The 26,050-nt window shown below is 31.4% G+C and overlaps 1 protein-coding gene across 2 annotated transcripts in view; it reads right to left on the reverse strand.

Annotated features, from left to right (window-relative positions):
• The window catches only part of LOC127738220 (uncharacterized), a 45,452-nt gene extending 22,220 nt beyond the window's left edge, over nucleotides 1-23,232 (reverse strand). The window contains exons 1-2 of one of the 2 annotated variants that reach the window (XM_052249396.1): nucleotides 23,096-23,232; nucleotides 4,311-5,158 (exon numbers count right to left, since the gene is read on the reverse strand). In XM_052249396.1, the coding sequence (XP_052105356.1) occupies nucleotides 4,311-5,145 (835 nt within the window). In that variant the 5' untranslated portion in view covers nucleotides 5,146-5,158; nucleotides 23,096-23,232. Of the gene's footprint in view, nucleotides 1-4,310; nucleotides 5,159-23,058 lie in introns of both variants that reach the window. The other variant, XM_052249395.1, reaches the window with a different exon arrangement.
• Nucleotides 23,233-26,050: the final 2,818 nt, after the last annotated feature.

Raw genomic sequence — 26,050 nt, forward strand, 5'->3', positions numbered from 1 at the left:
CAATTTTTGTTCTTCCTTCGCCGGGATTCGAACTCATGCTACTGAGATATCGTGACACCAAATTGCCTGCACTGTATCCGACGCGCTAGACCACTCGACCACCTAGGCTTCACAATAATAAAGCTTTCGGTGGCCTGTTGTTACCTTTCCTTGTCAGTTTTAATCTAGCGTCGTAATACAGTACATGATATATAAGGCATGAAGATGGAATTGTTACAGATCAGCTGAAATATCTATTGTAAAGGATCCTACAAATTAATGCAAGATACAGTCACAGAAATAATGATATTAATAAGTACGTCTGAACCAGTGACAACTCTACAACAGATTTATCCATCGGATTACCAGTAGTGATGGTGATACATAGCTGTGTACATTCTGTATATACAACTCGTCTTAACATCAGCCCAACAATGTTAGACTTGTAAATTTGCTTTCGCAAATTTTTTGTTCTTCCCTCGCCGGGATTCAAACTCATGCTACTGAGATATCGTGACACCATATATATATATATGTTGGCGAGACAGAACAGCCATTCAACAAACGCATGAATGGTCATCGAAGTGACTACACCTGCAAGCCCGACCTCCCCGTAAATCGTCATTTGAGATCACCTGGACACGCCCAAGCTGATCTCAAAAACCTTACCATCACTATCATAGACCACAACGAGGGTTGGTCAAGGGCCGACAGACTTGCTCGGGAAAGTTTTTGGATAAGGAAGTTAAGGACAGTTTCCACAGAGAGCATTAATGATAAAACATAGAATGAGTCCCTACCATCACTTGTTTCCAGTAACTAAGGCTTCAGTACAGGACTCTTACAGTTTTTAAGGAATTTATTCCTCCTCCCAAACATCAATATTGAAAAAAATTACCGGCGTATTGATTCGTGATAATTTGTATAACGATCAAGATTACTATTACAGTGTGACACGCCACATGTCAAGATAAGAACCATTTGACATCTTACTGATGAAAGATATTAGTTAAATATTTAAAATTTGTTCATGATTTTATTTTTTGGTGATGTTGTACCCTTTTAGACTTGCTTATTATATATATATATAGATATACTGCTTTCAAAACTCATTAAAAATATACAGCTTCCGCCAACATTGTCTTAGATCGTTTCTAAGAAGGGTTTAATTAAATCGTAAAATTAAAATTAATTTCACTTCTGTATGAATTCTTCATGCATCACACGAATAGACCGTTTCACTAGTAGCACGATTTCAGTCTGAAACGGTCATTTTGGTCTGATCATATCTTAATCGACTGGATTTACCGCTAGAGAAAAACGTCAAGACTTTTGAGAACTTTAAGACGCCGTTCCGATCGATAGTCTCATTAGGTAAATCAGTCCGTTAAGGCATGTTAAGATAAACAAGACTGAATCTTCTAGCAAGCTGTTAAGATCCGTTACGACGGTGTCAGACCAAAACAGACAAAATCTCAAAATTAACGTTCAAAATTGTCAGACCATGTTTAGATCCGTTCAGTATGCCGGTATGATACTACGAGTTACGCCCCTTCTGCTTGATAATGCATTTTAGATTAATATATAGATTTATTAGAATTTAAAGTATATCTCTCGAATAAATAAAAAGTAATTAAAGATTAAATCCTCTGTTGATTCTTTATTTCTGTTGTTGTTTTGTTGAGGAACTAATAAATTATTCGTCTATATATTTTGCTTATTTTTTAATAATTGTTAGTTTATTTATTTATATACTTATTAAATGCAAGGACGTATATTAATTGTATACTTACAAAAATGTTTGCCATACATTTAACCTAAAAATGTTGTGAACCCTGTGTGAAAATGTTTTTCGTATTTGAAAATTGGTAACGGAAAATCTTAAACGTAACCTAAAAAAATAAGATGTGGTATAATTGCCAATGATACAATCCACAGAAATGAAGCGGAGGCAAATTAACACATGCGTATTTTTGTTTTATGTCAGTTGGTTTTATTCGTTTTCTGTTGATATGTCCTAGTTTACTATTACCGTTGGAGCTGTTTTTTTTTTTATTTTCGTGCGAGTTACTCTATTAAACTTGGAAAAGCTTTTATTACCATAGCTTTGTACTGTACAATATAATTTTATATTATTAAACAATAATTTATTTTATATAGTGGTGCGTCTAAACACCACCAAGGTCGCCATAGTACATGAAGCCGATCATGATACTGCATTCAGTCTGTGTCGAGACAGTGTTAAACTATAAATAAAGTACCACCGTATAAAGATTTTCATTCAAACAATGTATCCTTATATTTATTTTCTAACCCATATATTATATATATATATATAGTACTTAGTGTATGGCGTAAATTTAAAATTTTCCGTTTTAGTTAAAATGATTGAGTTCAATGGCACGGGCTAGTAATCAACCGGGTCAACAGGTAACAAAATCAATGATCCATAACGTAAGAAAGTCTATTTTACAATTACACTCATGATTCTTAATAAAAATGTGCCGTAGGGCTAAAAGTTAATAAAGAATTAATGAATTTATGTATACGTATTAGTATTTAAGTGGTTGATGTTTGACCGTCAGTTTTAATATATACTATGTTTTATATTCAATAAAATAATGAATCTGAATCTATTATAGCTTAGTATGTGTAGTTTAAGGTTCTTACAATATTATATATTTCTAAACACTATACCAAAAGATAATGCAAAATATTTGAGCGCTGCATGGCAAACCATTAAAAAAACATGTACAGTTCGGAAGTTTGTTTAGTATTCAAAAGAAACTTTTCGCTTCTCTACTTATATAGTTTAGAGTGTATTCCTTTAAATTGCGTCAGTTATATAAAGTGGTGTGTATTTGTATTCTATTTATTTGGCAAAATTGTATCACTATACATACATTTTGTATTTCACAACTATATATACTATAAGTTGTGAATTGTGATTGATTGTTGGTTGCTTAAAGTCCAGTGGCAAATATTTCATGCATGTTCAGGACGAACTGTGGGTTTATGACATGGAACCCACCAGTGTAGGTTTCATGTGGTATAATATTTAAAAGTAACTTAAATTTAATTAACATGAATTTTGAATAAATCGAAACATAACGGGAGCTAGCTATATATAGACGCATGGATCGCCCGGACCTATCAGTTCTTTTCTCTGTTTTGTCTAAAAAAAATTAATGTTTTTTTTTTATATTTCGATTTATTTTGTACTTTTATATGATTTACGATAACTGTGGTTTATACGTGCTGCCAGACGAAAGATCTCTTTGTGTCCTCTAGATGTCTATTTTTTTTGTGGATTGATTGCTTTGTCATTGACGTTTAACACAAAACTTTTATCAATTAAGTGTGATCTATGTAGAAATTCAAACGTACTTAAGAATGAAGGATAAAAATTCATGCTTTAAATAAAAATGGTCATTAAATAGCCACACAATTAAAAGAATAAGAAAAATGTAAGTGTTGGAATAACATATACAATATATATGTGCATTGTCGGAAAATATAACTTTTATTTTACGCACTTTGGTAACTGGAAAAAAAGAGAGGCGTACCAATCTTTTCTCCTTTTGTGTAGCGAATACAAATGAACTGATCCTAGTTATTTCGTATAGCATTTCTTTTAAATGATAAAATCGCGCGTGCTCTATCTCAAAAAAGATGCTCACAGTGCAGTGTACTACTTTTGAGACAAATTATATCAAATTATCAAAATATCAATCTCTAACTTAATATGTAAACATAATACATGTAACAGCACCCCTTCTAGTCCTTAGTGGCATAGTATACGTCCTTAGTGCATTAAGGACTCCTTAGCAGTGTTTAGACGTACCGAAATTATAGAGCAGTCTAACAGCTCTAACTCAAAATGTGAACCATTCTATGTTGCGGGTTGGGGTCTACAATTTAGTTTGAAAGCATCAATCATACAAGTGTTTTATCCTTTTAATTTGGACTAAATCACTACTTTACCTTAAATTTCACACACACACACATTTGTCACACACATCTTGTTTATCTTGACATGCCTTAACGGACTGATTTACCTGATCAGACTATCGATCGGAACGGCGTCTTAAAGTTCTTAAAAGTCTTGACGTTTTTCTCTAGCGGTAAATCCAGTCGATTAAGATATGATCAGACCAAAATGACCGTTTCAGACTGAAATCGTGCTACTAGTGTTTCATCCTTAATGTTGGTTTGAATACAAGTGAATTAACAAATCATTTCAAGGGATTAAGCGTATTGAAATTCAAATGATCTGCGATAAAAATAGATTCTAAATAATTCAATAGCAAGATTGCAATACATTTACAAACCTAAGCTTAAGTGGTGCATTGGATGGCGATGCTGTGCTCGATTTGGAGATTGATGTTCAGAGTACTTAATTGTTGCTGTTGATGGACTTTCTTCATGAATGGTAGTTCCCATCTGACCATGATTTAGCGTCGTATCTTCTTTATTCAATGTAATTACTTTTGTTACATTTTGATATTGTTCTTCCGATAATGTTGTAAATTCAGATGACTTTTGTTTCTCTACAGTGCGTTCTGTAGAAGTCCGAACAGAAGTGAAATTTGATTTTAGAAAATTCTTTATTGTAGTCATCATATCTGTCTGATTCACTCTAAAATGTTCGTTAGACCGATTATTTCGTGTATCTGTTCCTGGAGGAACTGTATAATTCAATTGATTATTTCTCCTCGTCTGGATTGTCGTTTCGGTTCTTGATTCAGAATCAGATAATGACAATGATGCCATAATGTGTACTGGGGTTTCTGTATTTGTTCTTCCTAAATCATTAGTTGATTTATTCTTATAATTAAACATATCAAATTTGTCTAAATCATTCAATGGTTCTTTCACGTAATCTCTATTTCTTTCTGTGTCTGAGTCATCTGCTTTGAATATATTCTCTGTTGTTTTCGAGGCGTAAAAAATTTTTCCATTTGACACATTGCGATCAGATACAGTAGACAAATTTCCTACTTGTGACAATACTCCTCGTTCAGATCTATTTGTATCTGTAATATTTAACAGCTGATACAAGTAAACGTCCGTGTCGTTCAATAACGAAACACTAGACACGAAAATAGACAGACATATGAACAAGCTAACATTTATCATTCTTGACATGATATTTTTCACTTCCATGTCAGGTCCATTACTGTAAAAAAATAAAAACAAACTCAGTAAGTAAAACGTAGATTTCTAAAACAAAATAAAGTATAAAATACACGTTCAAAAATAAGAAACAAAACATTGTATGCATTATGAAAAGGTTGGAATAAATTCATCATAATTGATATAAATTCAAACTGCCACCAATAAATGATCATTTGTTTTTAGATTATCTTGATAGGCATCGCTTTCAGATTTAAAAAGTATGATATTAAATAATCACGTACATGTTCGTGGCTATAATCACTTGCATGCCGCTTTCTTTGAAAATAAGTTATTCATTTTATGTGAGAATTATAAGACAGCACTCGTCCAAAATCGGGATTGGAACTGACGTCTCAAAACACTTTGCAGTCCAAATCAATAAGGAAGTTGAAGAGCACTGAAACAAACATTTATTAAAAGTGCCAAATATCAGGCCTAATATAAAATTACAATATTCGTACATTGTATGAAATATAAACATTATTTTTACAAAGTAAGCTAACCAGAAGAAACTTGAGATTTCGCCAAGCTCTATTCCTGTTTCTAGTATAATCAAAGTTTCTATTTACCGATAATGTAAGTCCTAGTTTTTATCTTTTTATAGAATGGCACTGAAATGTTCAGTAAAAAGTAAAATAACAAAAATATCGAACTCCAAGGAAAATTCAAAACGGAAAATCCTTATCAAATGGAAAATTCAAAAGCTCAAACACATAAAAAGAATGGAAAACAACTGACATATTCCTGACTTGTTATAGGCATTTCTTTGTGTAGACAATGGCGGATTAAATCTGGTTTGAAAGCTAGCTAAACCTCTCAATAATTGAATTCTTCTATGTTTTCAAGAAATCTGCTTAGACGAGTACAAAAAGAGGGAAGGCCAAATTCCTCTGAAATAAGTTTACTGACGTGTGTCGCTAGTTGAGCAGGAATTGCATACCCTTTCAGAGGACATCGATGGGGTTCGTGTTGCTCAGTCTTTAGTTGTCTATGTTGTGTGTTTTGGATTTGTTGTCGTTTCGTCGTCGTTTATCTTTTATCTTCTCTTCGACTTATGAGTTTTGAGTGTCACATTGGTACGTTCCGCCTCTATTTTACTCACACGGTCGAAATCCGTAAGTATATATGTATATAAGTATATAAAACATACTGGATTTTGAATATTAAAGAGTCTTGAAAATATGCAAAATTTTACATGAATAGATTTTATTTTAAAAAAGACACAATAAACCTTTACCTTCAATTTAATTTTCATTTATATGTCCCTCTTATTCATTTTTGCGATAATTACTAAAAATTTGCCAATCTACCAAAATCAGTTTTTTGCTCTTTGAAAGCATTACTTATATATAATTCGGTTACATGCTAAAAAAATACGCAATACTGTTGTTGAAATATTCAGACATGAAGTTATCGTACCGTGGATATGAGTAAAGAATTGAGGACTAATATGAAATTGACTTGGTAATTTTTTTTAATTAATGTTCAAGGCGTTCACTTTTTTTAACTTATGAGTTTGAATATATCTTTTTGGTATCTTCTGCCTCTCTTTTAGGTTAAAAATACCAACAGTATACATAGGTGATTAAAAATCATCACTAAATTGAAAGCAAAACATAAAGTTTTTGGTCGAGCTTTTAAGCTTCAATATCCCCAACCATACGGCTCATTGAAGTCAATTTGGTCCTACCCACTAAACTACCATATGGGAACAGTTATTTAAAATTGCCGTTCGTTCAATATCAAGTACGGTCATTTGTATACCTTTATGTGTTTAGTAAAATATATTATTTCAAGATCAATTATAAACAGTACTAGAAATATATTGATATAATAAATTGTAAGGGTTACGACACCACTACAACGGCTGTCCATTTAGCTGAGCGGGATCGTAGCTACGTCCGGTAGGAATGTGGATGTAAAAGAACTCTTTTAATGGGTCCAAAGCTGGCAAGGCAAAATTTCTGCTCCTGTCTATCAATATCAAAATAAGAAGATGTGGGAAGATTGCCGTTAAGACAACTCTCCAGCAGAGACTAATTGACATAGAAGTTAACAACGGTAATAAATATGAATAAATAGAACAATAACATAATGGAATATGTAGACAGCTCTCGCACAAGCAAAAAAACCCTAACTGTAAAATATAAAGGCATACACCACAGGCACTGGAACATATTCTAATGCATCAACACAGCACGAGCAACAAACCCTGCAGTAAATATAGAAATAAACAGATGTGGGATGATTGACAATGTGACAACTCACCACCAGAGACCAAATGACATAGAAGTTAATAACAGTAATAAATATAAAGAAATTCCTCATTTTCCCGTGTTAGTTCATATTTCACAGCGTACATCTACTTTGCATAGCCTACGTGTTTGGTTTATTAAAAAAAATATCTCGTCCTGAGTATGCCACACGACTTTAAGCAAACAATAATCAGTCAATCAAAAAATATCTTAAAGTATGAATCTATTTGTAAAAAATTGATATTAAGGTAGATGGGGTGTTTAAATTATAATCCATAGAATTTTTTAATAATTTGCCAAAATGTAGTTTATATCATGCTTTTTAAAAAAAATAATAAAATGAATGGGCCACGGGCCTTATTTTCACGCTACAGGTTGTGCAAAATTGACAGATTTTGTATAGATTATGCATGGAAAACCCAATTTTCTGCCATAAAATGAAAACTACACCATAGAATTTTGAGATAAAATATGAGAAGATAGCTCTAATAGTATGCTTTCAGATAAGAAAAAGAAAAATGGGGTCACCGGACCCGTTTTCTTGCTACATAATAAAATAGGTAAATTCCTAACCAATTCTATTGTAAAAGTAACTTTATGTGCATTATCTGCCCTTACATTTGAGTTGCCTCCCCTTATGTGGCAAAGTTGGAAAATATTGAATCAAACAAAAGTATTCTGTTTTTTTTTGTAAAATACAACCATAAATATGATAAAATATGTCATTTTCTATATTGAAATGAAAATTCTTACACATGAATTACCTACTACTCTCAAAATTTGCAAATTTTATTATAGATCTAGACCGATTGGTTTCTGGTATTTCAAAATCCAAGATGGAGGAAGACACTCTATCTACCTTAAGAAGTATTTCACACCCAGTTTTTATGGATATATTTCTTATCAAAGAAATAAGTATAAAATCCTATCAGTTGGGCTCATTGTTAATTTTCTTTCGTCCTGAATGAAGTATGTGCCACACGACTTTAAGCAAACAACAATCAATCAATCAATCAATCAATCAATCAAAAACAAAGATATAGGGATTAAATCTATATAAAGATGATACTATTTGTATTTCACACCAAATGTTTTGGATATATCTCTTATTATGGAAATAAGCATAAAATTGTCTGTAAAATATTTCTGTTTGGCTGTTTCGGCGTTTTTCAAGACGTTACTCTATGAAGTATATTCGAAATTAAATCGGTCGATATAAGACAGAAATGGGACAAGTATTCAATACAGGTAGATTTTGGACTTTGATATAGAGTTTAAGTAATTGTGAGTATTCTTTGGTACTGTCCAAAACAAAAGACCTTACATTAGCATTTGCTCCTTTCCGCCAAATACATAATATTGAAGAGTAAATTCAAAGTCTGAGATCAGATTGGCTTAGAAAATAGTATTTCCGTGAATGGTGACATGTCTTTTGGGGGATGACCAACTTGTGAGCCAGGAGTTTAATGTCCAAAAGAACTACTTTGTCTTTTACACAGCTTCATATCTTATCGGCATGTCATCATCCTGATTATCTATAATTTATTTGCCGATGAATGTAATATAGCGGTTAATAAAAAATATATATACACTAATCACACCAATGTAGATGAGGGGGATATTGGATACCAAAAACTTGTGCATGTCAACACATGTTTATGTGCCTGTCTGAATTTAGATAAATTGACATTCTTCGTCATTTGTAAAATCTTAACTGGTTTTTTTTCTTCTTAAAGAAATTGGTGTTGGCGTTAGATTTGTGTTAGTTCTTTTTTAATATATTGTTAATTTGTCCAGGCTCTGGGTGATTGAAATCTCACTATATATTATAAATGGACTTTGCTTACAACAGTAAGTAGAACTATTTTTATATATGATATTATTGTGGGATTAATTTGTATGTTTGTTTGGAATTGTTTTTGTCAGTTGTGAGATATATGTTTATATAGTTTGGGCTGCTTGATCCCAATTATTGTCACGTTAACCAATCATGTCTGTTTGGGTTGCTTATCCAGTTTTGTCAATATAACGGAACTATAAACAACTGTCATACAAGTGGGGGTTTAGCTAGCTATAAAACCAGATTCAACCCACCCTTTTCTTCGGAAAATGTCTGTACCAAGTTAGGAGTATGACAGTTTTCTATTTGTTCCTTTTGTTGATATAGTCGAGCGTTTGATTTTGTCAGGTTTTATGAACTTCCCCTTTTTTGAATTTACCTTGGAGCTCGGTATTTTCGTTGATACTTTTATACTTTTATAAATGATGTTCCAAAGGAAATGAGTATTGCCCAATAAGAACTGGTCATAGTAAGACTTAATTTAGACAATAGCTTATGTTTCAATGAAATAAAATATATTCGATATCTTTTTGTAACCAGTTGGTCTCCTCTTCTAACCTACGTGTTGCTTTATTCGTATAATATGTGTTCGTAACGGGGTTTTCCCCCCAAGAAAAATGAAAAATGAAAAGAATTTTTCATTATCCATTAACTTCACGTTTCGCTATATAGACAATATCTTTTCACTAAATAATTCATTATTTTGTGACTATGTTGATTGAATCTATCCCATTTTACATGACAAAATGGATACCAAAGAAACATTTAAGTCTGATTCATCTTTAAACACTTTTCGTCAATGTACAGAAACTGACAACGAGGGTCGGTTGAGAACTAATCTTTACGACACGAAGGACAATTTAAATTTTCCAAATTATGTTTTCATTTCTATATTACAACATTACAATAGCACCTGTATGTGGAGTATATATGAATATATCTCAGTTTATACGATATCCAGGTGCATGCTCTTCCTGTCACGATTTTATTACTTGAAGTCATCTCTTCAAAATATTTACGGACGCCATCGTGATTTGCTTGATTGTTCTTGCATATCTATGTCACTGATGTTTTCTTAAAATGACCAACATGATGTGTCACTAGAAGAGCACAGTATTCTAACTCTTCCCGAGCAATAGAGTTTAACCCATGATTTAAGTGGGATTCATATTACTCAAGTCTGTTATAAAAGACGATTCCACAAAAACGTATCATGTATTATTCAGTTTCGACAAGTCCACGCATTATAAATGTCAGTTTGTAATCTCCGTAGTACAAAAATTGCATTCTTTGAAAGTTGAACCTCTCAAAACTGATTTGGATTTCAATGGAAATTTTTATAAAATTTTATTTGAAGATGTACATGATTTACAGTAATTTTATTCTAAGTAGTTAAGCGCAGTGATATTAACTTTAACCATCTTTCTTCGAAATAAGCTACTAGTATAACATTTTGGCGTCTTGCTCTTGATATTTACATATCAGACCTTAATTTGACTCGAAATATCCTTAGCTTTTTTTTATTATATAGACCATTCCTTTCATTACACATAGTTTTTCGCAAAGACGCCCGGAAAAATGTTTGAATGTAAACAAGTTATGCATAAAATTCAGCAAGTGTTATTTTCATTATATATGATTGTCAAAAAAACCAACAACATGAAAGTGGGTCAATACCAGGTTAAAAATCATCAAAAACACCCTCTTTAAACTGTTGAAGTTTTATTTCAGAAACAAGTGTTGTGCACACGGAGATCATATCATTTGTTTAAATGCATACCGGGATTTTCTTTTTAGACCAAAGTATGAGCTAGAAAATAGTATGTTTTATATCATTGCTCTTTTAGCTTTGATAAGTTTGATTTTCATAAATTGAGTAAATTTGTAGTTAAGAATGACGTCAAAACATATTTCACATTTCATGAATTATTTAATATTGTTCAGTGTTAAATTATATGGTTGATATAACTCTTATGCCGTTTTTTCTATTTAACATGTTTGCATCTGTTATTTTATCGGTTTTGAGGGTTGATTTCGTTTTCTGAGTGAATCCGGACTGAGGTTTCTATTTCCCAGTTTGTTAGAAACACAAAGGCTTTTCATGATACGTTTGATAAACTAGTTTCGCAGTTTACCATCGATGCTTGTTTAATGGGTTTTAATTTTTAATCTACCTTGCAGCTAACATTGTAATTGAAATGAATTTTTGGGGGAATGCATGATTAGTATTTTACATGGTAATACATTTTCGTTGTTTAATTAGACTAATGCTTAAATGTGGAGTCTTAATTATAGAACATGCTTTCTATTGGAATGTTTGATAATTACAATTTAAAAATTTTCTCTTGATTGAACTAGTCCATTATGTTAGATAACTGAAGGTAGAAAAGACAAAGTACTAAAGGTATGAATTCCTGTGAGAATATGCTTTGAAAGCAAACAGAAAGAACTTTGCACACATTATATTTTAATGTTGCCATCAAGGTATATTTTTGTGATACATTCTCTTAATAATAACATTAAACGTATCATATGTATTGAACCAGATGCACGTTTCGACAATCAGTGTCTCTTCAGTAATTCTAGTGGCCAAAATATTTCAAAATACAAAACCTAATAGAAACGTTGACAAGAACCAAATAGATCCTAAGGTTAAGCTAAACTCGGACTAGAAATCAGAGCTATGCACGAGGAAGATACTTTCCTCGATTTAAAATTAATTTTTAAATTTTTTTAAAGCAAATTTTAGAAAAATAAAGTTGGGGATTCAATTGAATTCAATTTTTGAATGATATCTCAACTTAAGGTTTTAAGATATCCTGATGAATAAATATGGTGTTTGCCAATCCTGAACGCTCTTAAATTGTAATATGAATGCAGTTCCTACACCAATAAACACTGTAAATAATACACTAGATAGATACTTCATATTTTATCATACACATTCTATTAAATTCTGTTAACAAGAACAAAATAGTTTTAGAATTTAGCATACGATTAAGTTATTCAATATATTGAATTTAAAAACACACGTACATTCAAGGCTTATGCTTATTTCCTTTTGACTCGAATATGTTAAATATTTTGAAATGTAATAATTCGTTATTCGAAATATAAAAAAAAAGAAAATTATTACTTTTTAAGATGTGTTTTTATTAACAGCTCTTTCCTGGGTCAATTTTTACCAAAGTCAGAATTTAACATTCTGTTGATCAAATTTTCAAAGTGTTGTAAAATTCGTTTGTTAGATATTATTTCATATCTATAATCATATTACTCTTTTCGGTGCAGAAAAAAAAGATCATAGTCGTTTCTAATTCTATGATTTAGAATTGACATCACTCACCTAAAATTCTAGATCCAATGGTTTAACAATGACACTATAAATATAACTAAAGTTTTTAGAAAGATTTGGAGAGCAGTTCATTTGATGATTTTTTATCAACATTGACAATTTCAGTATATTCTAGATGTGTGTATGAAGTTAAGAAGATAATATTTTGATAAATTATAAGCAACAGAAGTTTACCTATGTTCAAATGTCGTAAATTTTGTCGTAAATTAATTTAGTATAAAAATAGACTAATCAAGATAAAAAAAAAAAATTGAGGAATAGGACAAACTCCAAACGGAGAAAAAATTTGATGCGTCGACAGGGTTAGCGTCTCCTGCTATGCTTGTGTCACCCGTCTTGTCAACCCACGCGCAGCCAAAATATCACAATCGGGAAAAGAACACAATCGATATATTGACAGATCAGTTTTATTTCTGATGGTTTCTGGAAGTATTATAGTACACAATAAAAAAAGTTTTCTAAACAAGAGGCTATTGAGACCCTGAATCGACCACCTGTCAAAACAATATATCTTGGAATGCTCATAGCTTTTGATGTTTACAGTTTCGGCCTCTCTAAAATAGTTTTCGAGATATTCAGAAACTTAAAATTGTCATGTAAGGACCATAACCATAAGGAGCTATCCAGTGGTTTTGGTCATATATAGTGTTTTGAAGATCTTCTGTTGTTGATCATTTTTGCTGTTTACAGTTTCTGTTTGTATATTATAGTTTTCTGGATAATAGGCGAAACTCTAAAATTAGTAAAACAAATCTTCATTTAGGGACAATAATGATTCAATCATATTGGCAATTATGTAGCACTAAATAATTCAAAATTTGATGATAATGTTGAACGCATCTATCCCTTCGAACTTGAGAAAAAAGGATACAACAGATACAGTTAAGTCTGCCTCATACCTTAACCTACATCTAGAAATTGACATTAATGATCGGTTGAAAACAAAACTTTACGACAAAAAAGATGATTTCAGCTTCCCAATTGTGAACTTTCCATTTCTATGTAGCAACATTTCAGCAGCGCCTGCATACAAAGTATATATCTCCCAGTTGATACGATATTCCAGGGATTGTATTTTCTATCATGATTTCTCTGATAGAGGATTGCTGCTCACATGGTAGCTATTAAACCAAGAGTTCCAAGTGGTGAAGTTGAAATTATCCCTTCGTAAGTTTTACGGACGCCATCACGAGTTGGTTGACCGTTATGGAATATCCGTTTCAAGATGATAGCGGATATGTTCCTTATGTCGTAACTACAATCCCGTCCCCTTTTCCCGAATGTGACATACCGAATTAGACTTATTATCGGGTTTGTACTAACATGAGCAACACGAAGGGTGCCACATGTGGAGCAAGATCTGCTTACTCTTCCGGAGCACCTGAGATCCCCCCACCCCAGTTTTTGGTGGGGTTCGTGTTGCTCAGTCTTTAATTTTCTATGTTGTGTTTTATGTACTATTGTTTGTCTGTTGGTATTTTTCTTTTTTAGCCATGGCGTTGTCAGTTTATTTTCGACTTATGAGTTTGAATGTCCCTCAGGTATCTTTCGCCTCTCTTTTGTAATGTTGGTCATTTTTTATTTTTTCTATCTATTTATAAAAGATAAAATAACAAAAATACCGAATTCCCAGGAAAATTCAAAACGAAAAGTCCATTATCAAATGATTTTAATAGTTTTCGAACAATATGCTTTAATTTAAAAATAAGTCAAAAATTGTAATTGAAGGGCAGCACCCCTGTAATGAGTCATCCAGTGGTGATGGTCATATTGGCATTTTTGTAGATCTTTTAGGTCGGATCATTTTTGCTGTTTACAGTTTTTACTTTTGAATTATAATTTTTTAGATAATTGGCAAAACAATCGTTATTAGAGTGTAAGGGAAAAACCTTTAAAGGAGTAATCAAATTGTTTGTTACATTGACATTTTTGTAGATCTTGTATAACGGATTATTTTTGTTTTCTACAGTTTCTACCTTTCTATAGTTTTCAAGATAATAAACAAAAGACGAAAATTAGTTAAAACATCCTCGTTTAAAGGGGAAAACCCTATAAGGATACATCTGATTATTTTAGTGGAATGCGAAGTTATAAAGTATTGTCATCCTGAGCATTTAGCCTTGTCAAGTTTTCCCTTTCTTATGATATTCAAGATATAAGACGAATAATTCATTTAACCATTATGTTCTATATCGGCACCATCTTCGGTATCTTCCACCTCTGTTTTACAAAGAAGTATATTTGATTATTCAGTGAAAAAGACATTAGAGAGAACAATCTTTCATTCGCATGTAAAAATTTATAATAGATTGACAGATATAGGAAAATGCAAGAAGGTTTTGGCCTATTATGATTTCTTTTTTGTATTAATATAAAGTATCAGTTGATTACAATCTATAGCGTGTCACTGCGTGTCACATAATCAACTCACCAGTTTCAATCAATACTACGGAAACCAATTAATCAAATATATCATGATATTCCTTTGAACAAAAAGGCTTTCTATTAGTTAGAAAGATCAAGAAATTATATTTATATTAAAATGAGGAGATGTGGTATGATTGCCAATGAGACAAATCTCCACCAGAGACCAAATGACATAGAATTTAACAACTACAGGTCACCGTACGATATTCAACAATGAAAATAACTCATACCTCATAGTAAGCTATAAAAGGTCCCGAAATGACAAATTTGTATACAATTCAAACGAGAAAACTAATTGTCTGATTTATGAACAAAACAATAAACGAAAAACATATATGATATACAGCAACAAACGACAATCACTGAATTACACGCTCCTGACTTGGACCAGGCACATACAGAATGTAGCAGGGTTAAACATGTTTGTTGGTGCCAAACCCTACCCCTAACCTAGGACAGTGGTGTAACAGTACAACATAAGAATTTAGTCCGTTAATTTCATAAGTTTCTTTAACAAGGTCTCTAAAAATGGACTGTTTTCACTGACTTTGACTAAATATACATAGCACACACCTTTTATTTAAATAGGCTTAAAGATTTAAGAATCTGTGCCCGTCTTAAACAACCTACATATTTACTCCCAAAAACAAACTTTTTTTTTCAAAAAATCAACCGAGTCTTTTAAAACTTGAAAAATTAATTAGTTTAATATATGACTTAACAGCTTTGTATTTGTATTTGTCTGGTGCAAATAGTATTTAATGACTTCGGGCAGTAGTCTTTGAGAGCGATGTCTATTAGGATTTTTTTCAATTTTTCATGCGTTCCCTTTGGTAATTAAACTCTGTCATAACAGTTGTTATGTGATTTGGTGTATTAAAACTTTTCATTCAGAATCGGTAAATACTACCTTTCTTAATATTTTCCTTTTATAAACGGACAATTCTAGAAAGGTTCGAAATAAATCATGTCAGAACCACAGAAATGACTACTGAGCTGATGATACAATCGGGGAGTGATAGTCCACCAGCAGTGGTATCGACCCAGTGCTGTAAAAATTAAAAAAAACAACACGTTTTGAATTTCATGCGTCCGAAGCGCTTTTCAGGATCTACCTCCCACAGGAACGCGCAAATCCGAATATTTGAAAGCCAAAAATGCATAAGAACCGAAACAGTTGAATAGCTATATGACCAAAAAGGACCTAAATAAGGAGCCAAATCCATCTAAGGTCAACTTTGCCTGAGGGAGATGAAACCTTAGTTTCTTAATACTTTAAAAATTTATAAACGGACAATTCTAGAAAGGTTCGTTATAAATCATGTCAGAACCACAGAAATGACTACTGAGCTGATGATACACTCGGGGACTGATAGTCCACCAGCAGAGGTATCGAACCAGTGCTGTAAAAATTGAAAAACAACACATTATGAATTTCATGCGTCCGAAGCATATATCAAATGTAACTGCTCTCATAAATTATTCCTTAATTTGCACCGAATTCGAAGTTCGATCTTATATCTATATATTTGCATCGGTCAGAAACAGCTGTACGCTAATTTCATTTTGTCTGTTATAGTCGTTGTTGCTATACGAAACCAACCTTAAAAGAAAGAAAAACGTTAATGTGCTTGTCGAAAAAAGAGTTTATCGAGTATAATTGGAATGTCAGTCACTGCATAGGCCTGTGGAGACATTATCAATTTAACAGTACTTTTTTATACCGATTTCCTAGTGGGAAATTATGCAATACAACTGACGGATCTATCAGATATATTTCTATTTTGGTACATGTTAGTAGGAACACTATTTGGAGACTAGATAAGTGCTGAGCTTTAAATATTCGAATACATTTTTAGATGGGCAATAAGAATAAGTATAGTATTATTGGTGACTCTTTTAAGAACAAGGATATGCATACATTTATTTAAAAATCTTGAAAAGATGAGTAATGTGACACTGTTTTAAACTAACTTTATTTAGAAGTGATAATTTTTTTTCAGATTTGCATCTGAATCCTCTTTGTGGAAAATGAACAAGTTGAGCAATTGCAAATTTATACCAACTTATATAAGAACAAAAGGAAACAAAAACGCCAGACAGAGACATAAGGATTGAAATGGATACATATGTATATTCCCCTATTTGCAAGACTATTTTTTATTTCAATTCGTATTTTACGAACATGCAGGCCTGTTGATGTCAAATTCTAATGTAGATGGTTTGATTAATGGAAAAGTAAAAGATTTGGTGCAATTAGTCCTGGTTAATCCCACCGTTTTCTCTTAGAGAGTGCATGTACAGTATTTGATTTATTCTATCGGAAAATATATTAGAAAATTACCATTCACTTTAAATGATTTTATTGTCCCTATGTTTTGCAAATGTTTTGGAATTAAGAGCACATCTTATTTTTTATTCTCATAAAAAATGTGTTTTATTTGGATCTAAGTATGAAATGTATTTATCTTTAAGGAATACAGCTGGTATTGTAAAAAGCTCTTTAGTTTTGTGTTAGTTCAAACTTGAAAAGAAACTGCAACGCCAACATAACTTCACGTTTTCTTTACGCAAAAAGAGCAAATCATGTTTGACTGGAGTGAAATGGTTGCTTGACAGGGTATGTGATAAAAGTGAGAATGGAAATGGGGAATGTGTTAAAGAGTTGGACAATCGCTTAAAGGAAAGTAATTATGGAATGTGCAGGAGTCCCCAATAACCGAAATTTTAGAACGATAGTGTGATTCACATTTTTATAAACTTTTGCATGTTATTAGACTTGTAATTACGTTAAAAATACCTATTCCATATTTGGAATTATGTTCATGGTCTACGTGTTCCTATTTTCTGAACACTCATAAGCTGATCATTCTCGGTCATCTTTTCTAGAAGATAACACTATTGGTCAGCGCCTTTTATCTTTTACAAGGCTAACCAACTCTTATGGCGTTCAAATTAAAAAGTTTGCACTATATATTGTCAAGAAACATATTAATGATGCCAAAGACAAAAAAAAAGAAAGAATTTCTTGCCTTTTTTTTTTCGCTTTGCAGAACTGGAAGTTAAAATGTTGATTTTCAGATCTGCTGGGCAGTCATTTCCTGTTTAAGAATGCATCGATTTTGTTATTATTACTTCTCCTCAAGTATTTTTTGCGTCAATTTCTAATAAATAAGAAGGTATACATTGTACGTTATTGCGAACCGCTTCATATTATGCCTTTGAAGGCAATGCTTACAAAGAATTATAAATGATTATTATGTGACATGAAAGAGAGAAATGTTTATGATTTATTTGCATAAACTTATAATAGATTAATAACTATATGAATAAGCCAAAAGATTGCAAGGAATCGTAAACTCGGTTTGTACAAATAAAGAATTTGCCTATTATGACTATTTGTGTTATGTATTAGTTTATAACAATCTATAGTGTGTCACTGCATGTCACATAATCAACTCATCGGTTTCAATCAATATCACGGAAACCAATTACTCAAATATTTTACGATATCCCTTTAAATACGAAGGTTTTCTCTTAGCCAGAAAAGATCAAGAAATTATATTCATTCCGTCTGTTTCATAAGTCTCTTAAAAAAGGTCACCAAAATTTATTTATTTATGGTTTAAGACTGACTTTGATTAATGGTTGTAAATACGAGACAAAGACCAAATATTGAGTAATTCAAAGAAATTATAAGATGTACAGGTCACTTAAAATTAGAAAAACAATGTATATTGACACGAAAAATAAATAAATGTTTGTTCACTTGTCATTTAGATAACTATCTATTCTCGTTTATATCGTACATTTATGTGTGTCTTGTTTTCGACTTGAATATCACTTTGGTATCTTTCGCCTCTCTTTTATGCGAGTGTGGGTGCTAACTGATAAGTTTTGTATGCATGTGTGTATGTGTATGTGTCTGGTGTTAATACATATAGGTTTGTTTTCATATCTGTTTGTATGCATATTTCTGTACCATTGTAACTTATGGTTTGTTAGAACAACGATTATGTATGTATGTATGTATTTAAGAATTGAATGTGCTTATTTTAATAATTTTATTGGGGTGTAAAAGCGTTGACCGAAGCACATTTTGTATGAAGCGCGGAGATACTTCATATTAAAAATGTGCGCACGATCAACTCTTTTACAGTCCTATAAAATTATAAAAAGAAGCATTCAATTTTTTCTAATTACATTTTATGCTACAACCGTGAATTAAGAGCTGAATCAAGTTTTTCGTTTGTTTTTCAGTGCATTATTTTAACATTCGCACGTTTCTATGTATGTTGGCGTTTGTTTTGGTTGCAGTTCAGTGTTTCCCTGGGTTTTAGTTTGTTACCCGGATTTGTTTTCTCCTAATCGATTTATGACTTTTGAACAGCGGTACACTACTGTTGTCTATATATAGCACGTGCAGTCACAGATGTTGTATTCTATAACGAAATAAAATATGATATTGGAGTGTTGTCACCAAACCAAAATTACGGGTTCTAATGAAACATACATAAAATGTAATTATAGGAACAAACAAAACTGTAAACCAACTAACTTATTAAAACGACTGTGTATTATGAGATTTCTATTCTTCGAATTTTTGTTTAAAAAAAACTACAATTTCATTTTCCAAAAGAAGCTTTTTTTTCATAAAATTAACAGAAAGCCTTTTAAAAATAAATTCGTTTAAATATATTATGTAACAGCTTTGTATATTTCTAGTGCAAAGAATATTCAATTACTTTTGCCAGTAGCCTTTTTTCTTTTCTTTTGATACGGTTGTTAACGAGTTTACGTTATAGTATTCAAGTGAAAAAAATAGCATATTAAATCATATGTAAATGCTCTCATAATATCTTTCTTAATTTGCAATGAATATCCGAATTTACTATTTATTTGGATTTGTTAGAAACAGCTGTCCGGTAATTGTATTATATCTGTGACAGTAGTTGCTATTTAAAACTAAACTCAAACGAAAAGGTTTGTGTTCTTGTTGAAAAAAATGTTAATCGTGTATAATTGGAATGTCAGTCACTTCTTTATAGGGCTGTTGAGGAATTGTCAATTTTAACAGTACTTTTCTTGATACCGATTTCATTGTTGAAAATTATGCAATACTACAGACGGATCCGTCATATACGCTACAGCTGCTTTTTTCTCGTTAAAACCAAATTTGGAGACTGTTGACAATTGCTGAACTTAGGAAATTTGAATTCATTTTTAGGTTGGCAATAACAGTAAGGATATTATATTAACTGACTATTTAGAAACATGTGTACCATAAGTTAAATTACAACACTTGGAAGAGATGAGGGATGTGACATTGTTTAGCACTAGGGTTATTTAGAACTAATAACCTTTTAATAAGTTTTGCATCTGAATCTTTCCTCTTTGATGAAAAATAACAAGTCGATGAAATTATAATCATACCAACTTATCTATTTACAGAAACAAACACAAAACAAGGAAACACATAAGGATTGAAATGGATAAAAAAAAGCAAATCTCCCAATTATACGACTATTTTCTATTTGCATTTTTGACGAATATGTAGGCTCAAATTGATCGTAACAAGTACCAATGTAGATTGTGTAATTTATGTACTAGTGGGAGCTTTGATTCAATAAGTCCTAGGTAACTTTTCTGTTGGAAAGTGCATGTTGTATTTGATTTATTCGATCGGAATATACATTGTAATATTTCCATTGACTTTGACTGTTTTTAGAGTCTCTATATATAAATTAAGACCACAATTTATTTTTTATTCTCACAATATGTTTGTATTTTATGTCTATATAAGTATGAAATACTTAGTTGTATTTGGTCTTGTCACTTAGGAATACAGCTTATTTTGTAAAAAGGTTCTTTGTTTTATTTTCATTTAAATAGCTAAGCATACATTCAAGATACGGTATTAAAAAAAACTTGACAAATTAAAAAATTAGAAAATTATTACAAACTATTGTATTTGATTGTTTCTTTACTTGTACAAACCGAGTTCACGATTCCTGGCAAAAACCGGTTTTACATTTCGTTAAAATTCAAATATAAGTATCAAATATGTCATTTTTCTTAATGCAAAAAATGGTGAAATTATACAATACACAATGTGACATGGCTATATATCATCCATATACTGTAAGCATTTTGATTCACATTTCTAATATCATTGAAAAAGATTTAATACAAATCAAAAATGTGTGAAGACGATGACATGGCACACTGTTACAGTTACTGTAGTAATTACAGGTATAATTTGTGTTTTCGTAGCATGAAAGCGTCAGATACATAAGCAATTCACAATTTAAAGATACATAGAAATTGTCTTACATTAAACATAATACAAAAACAGTAAATAACCTCTAATGTCTTCTAAACTTCAAAGTAGTATATAAAAACATAAGCTCACAGTTACTGAGGAAAATTGATAGAAAAAATACATCTGGGTTGATGAACAATAATAAAATTACTGACATAATTCCTCACCTAATGGACGATCTTTCCACGGTGCCGACTAGCGCATCGCTTGATTAAGTCTTTAAAAGTTTCTATCAGTGTAAGTCTCTTAGACAAAGTTCAACACCTTACACATCCAAAATAAACAAAAAAATAAGTTGTGTTCTACGGAACAGATTGCGCTATATCTTGTTAACAAAAACAAATTTAAATGAGAAAATATTGAATTTTCGAAGCAAACTTCAAATTCATGACCTCATTGACAACAAACGACTTATTTATGAAAACATTATTGAAATATTGAAATTTATTTGAAGTGTACGGTAAAATATCCCTTAGAACGAAAAAGACAGAATATTATGAAAAATCGACTTTATTGTCTAATCAAAAAATCAAGAGCGTTGTTCGTCGAAACAAAGAAGTTATAACATATGATGTATAATAATGATTTCCCCCTTCTTACTCGATAAGTGTTTTTTATATTCACCGGATTTTATTTGTAAAAATATTTACTGCATTGATGAATAATGAACAATCAAAATGATAGAATTGAAATAAATAGAAATAACATTGACAAAAATCCCGTGACTCAATGTTGATACAAGATTGAAGTTTGTCAATTTTGAATGTAAAGGAAGACCAAATCTAACAGATGAAATGTAAAAAATTGACGTTTGCATGTGAAGTTACTGATTGAAACGTATATCAACAACAATCGCAATCGTCGACAACGACGTCTCAGTTGTCTGTTTACACCAAGACATCTTATCATTCCCTCATTCGCCTCAATATGTGCTTTTGGATGTATGTGCTTTTGTAACTTGATATACAACTGCTATCACAAACTTAAATGTTTTTCGTGCACCGATTTCCATGACATCTTGTTTTATGTACCTTTTGAATAAATGTTTAATTCAATCTTCACGTAAAACATAAGGTATCTTCACGTCTCGTATCATTCATAGCAAACACAATTAATAAAAACAATATTGAACTATCATATAAAAAATCCTTATGTTTGTCTGTTTAACTTCAAATAAAACTTTGAACTTGAACCTGCTCGAAATTGCTTATTTCAAAAAAAAAATCGCACGATATAGAAATTATACACTCTTACACTTTAATATCGGCTGCTGTACATATAAATAAAAACATACAGTAACGTTATTAAGAAATACGCAAAACCGAAGTAAAATTGTGAAATATGGCGATTCAGTAGAGAAAAATTTAAGGCAATATTTCAGTCCAGTTTATAATAAAATGTAAATAATAGAATTAATTTTCATCTCAAAATCAAAGACGCAAGAATTTAAAATAGATTTGAAATATGTTTAATATTGATAAAAAAAATCAGGCAGGTTATCTTTATTAAGGAAATTTATAAAAAAGTTCAACTTACTAATGTTTATTTTCCTAGCATCCACCATTTACTTATGATATATATCAAAATTTACGTAAAGATATACACGACGTAAGATTTTGAGGTAACTCAAAATTTGTTAAATATGTCATTATCAATATATGATTAAATTATCCATATCAGGAAAATAAAAGGTTCAACTTACTAATGTCCATTTCACTATTAATCCGTCATGTACTTACAATATAAATCCAATAATGTTCCTTCATTACATCTTTGTATTGGAATTCTCACTAATAACAGAGCATCGTCGCTACAATACAAGCACTTAAAGCTAGTTTTTCAATAAAGCCAATATCTGTAAGCATGAAAGACTCTCCGTTTCTGTTATTGGTATGCTAAGCATAAATTTGTCGAGGCTAACCTATAATGAACTTGTCAATAGATGAAAACAATTGCGTCATTTTCGTAAGGCCAAACTGAAATGGAACATCTATGTTTCTCTCGGCGACCATAAAGTTTTCGAATAAAGATTTCTGAGATAATTATTTGTTACTCCGAAATACGACAATGATACCAAATGGAGCTAGTATGCGGTTGTGTGATTTAGTAAGAAATATTATATGTTTTAATGATCACTTTGTACTTTTAGAACTTATTTGTTTTGTCATTTAATAAGGATTGTAAAGACATATATGTATGAATATAGCGTTCATTTCCTATTTGTTTTCATTCTTTTGTTACTACATTTTACAAGTTGTATACTTTTGTTGGAACAGAGAGTTTCTAACTTAATCGGTTAAAATTTAACATAGCCTGTTTCCGCTGCTCTGTAATGGTTTTTTTCTCACTCTTTTCCCTTAATGTTGCTGTTATTTTTCCTTTTCTCACTTTAGGCAATGGGCAAAGCTGATGTCGGTTAAATTTGAGAAAGCTTAGGTTTTACAAATAATAAAAATTAACAAAAAGACAAACTAATATGAAACAAAAGTAAGCATGATTGACTCTTTACGACAAGTACTGATGATTTCCACAGAACTTCTGGTGGATAGTTGGCTTAAAATTAAATAATTCGTTTGAGAATAAATAAGCATGACAAACTTTACTTCCATTTTCAATTATAGTTCTGGCGGGTGTCATTTTATCTCTCCGGTTTTTAGATTGGTTTCCTATTGCTCAATCATCTGTGTATTATTTTGTTGAAATTGTGATCCGTCCTTTTATTTGTTTTTTTTTTTGGTCATGTTTCTGTCTTTCTTGGACTTATGGTTTTTGAATGGCCCCTTGTTATTTTGATAAAAATATAGAGTATTTATCTTATTTTCTCCAATGAAACAATAATTTAAATAAATAACTAACCTATACTCATTTGAATATCATTGAACCTATTGAATGACAAAGACGGACATCATGGTCGAAGGTAAGAAAGACAAAAGTACAAACAACAGTCAAAACATGACAGCCTTTGTTTATTTGATATTTTATCATATGTAGACAAAACTTTCGAAAATATAGGGTTCCAACATGGTAAAATCAAAAATAAATTACGCGATGCATAAATTACATCAAATCTAAAAAAAAAAAATTAAAAAAAACCTGAATTCGTGTTGCATCGAACAACCTCGTAAATTAATTTTCTACATAGCGCATAAAACGTCACGTGGTTTTGTCATGTTTTTTCGAATTTGATTATTTAGTATTTCTATATGAAACACAACATAAAGCAAAACAGTGCATCTTATAAGAGTATCAGTGAGGTAGATAGTTCTAAAAGAATTCGGCGTTTTACTTTTGACAATTTCAATGGTAATAAAATAGTTGCTCTTATTGCACATCTTCCTTGTTATATGAAACAATTTTCATTATCTTTACACCGAAAGGGGGACTTTGATATAGAAATATGGTCACCTTTGTCTTCTTCCTTCCACCAGTAAAACCCTCGCTTTGATGTACAGGAAGTGGAAATTCGCAGCCAGCTTTGGTCAGATGGTGACGTTTAATCCGCTTCCTCGTGTCACGCTCTCTGTACGTTAAAAACATATTGCAATAACTCTTTGAGGGTAATGTAGTGGCATGTCATAAGGCAAAATTTCTACCCCTTATCCAACATACCATTTTCTTCCAGTGGCAGTCTAAATTTCCATCCTTTCATCTTTGAGGTACCACACTGCAAATCCTACATATTGTATATATAAAATCAATAAATCATTCACTATCGTGAAACCAGTAATAGGGAACGAAGTGCCACCATGCATACACAACTATCTAAGAAATACTTTTATATTCGAAGGCCTTCAATGATATACGAACGCCAGCTAAATTATAAAAATAAGCATTTATTAATGAAGAATTTTCATGTTTATCATAATGACCCATTAACACATTTTAACAGGATAACAGGACGGCTGTCACTAGATGTTCAGGGACAGCTTACCCTTACGGAGCACCTAAATTCACCCATGCTTTTTGATGTGGTAAGTATTGCTCAATTTGAGTTTTCTATTTTGTGTTTTGTGGACTTGTTTTTTTTCCTGTCCTTCTTTTCTTTGGTCACTGTGTTATCTGTTTTTCTTTAACTTGTGATGTTTAATTGCCCTTTGTATTTGCTCCCCTTTTGTATCCTAATTAATTTCTTTCATGCAATCTGTACCTCACAATTCATTGAAAATAGTTCTGCAGGCTTGAATATTTGTCATCTCGATACAAAGAATATGATTGATTACCCTGTGTATGTTTCCTATTTGTATTCATAAAATTCTTACAATAATAAACGTTTTACCAATTAAATTGATATTCATTATTTGCAAAACAAAATGTTTGTCCTCCGAGGATTTTTAAGTAATGGCAGTTTTGTGTTAAATTACTTTTGTCATTTGATTGATAAAACTGATTTTTAGATCTGCTACGCGTGAATAATTATTTAAAAAAAAAACCTTGAAAAACAATAAAATTGAGAATGGAAATGGGGAATGTGTCAAAGAGACAACAACCCGACCATAGAACTAAAGAACCCATAGATATTCTGTTTTCTTAATTGTATTAGCGTTAAACCAGTACATTAGTTCTAAGACTATTGTTCTAAAATATTTGATGATTGCATAATGAGTTAAACATCTGCGTGTTATATTTGTATTATATAATACTGTTTACAAGAAAGTGATTAATAGTTCTTTCAGAGTACAACAATTAAATAAAAT

The sequence above is a fragment of the Mytilus californianus genome, unplaced genomic scaffold (genome assembly GCF_021869535.1).
Source record: "Mytilus californianus isolate M0D057914Y unplaced genomic scaffold, xbMytCali1.0.p SCAF_4, whole genome shotgun sequence".
In the NCBI taxonomy this organism is placed as follows: Eukaryota; Metazoa; Mollusca; class Bivalvia; order Mytilida; family Mytilidae; genus Mytilus; species Mytilus californianus.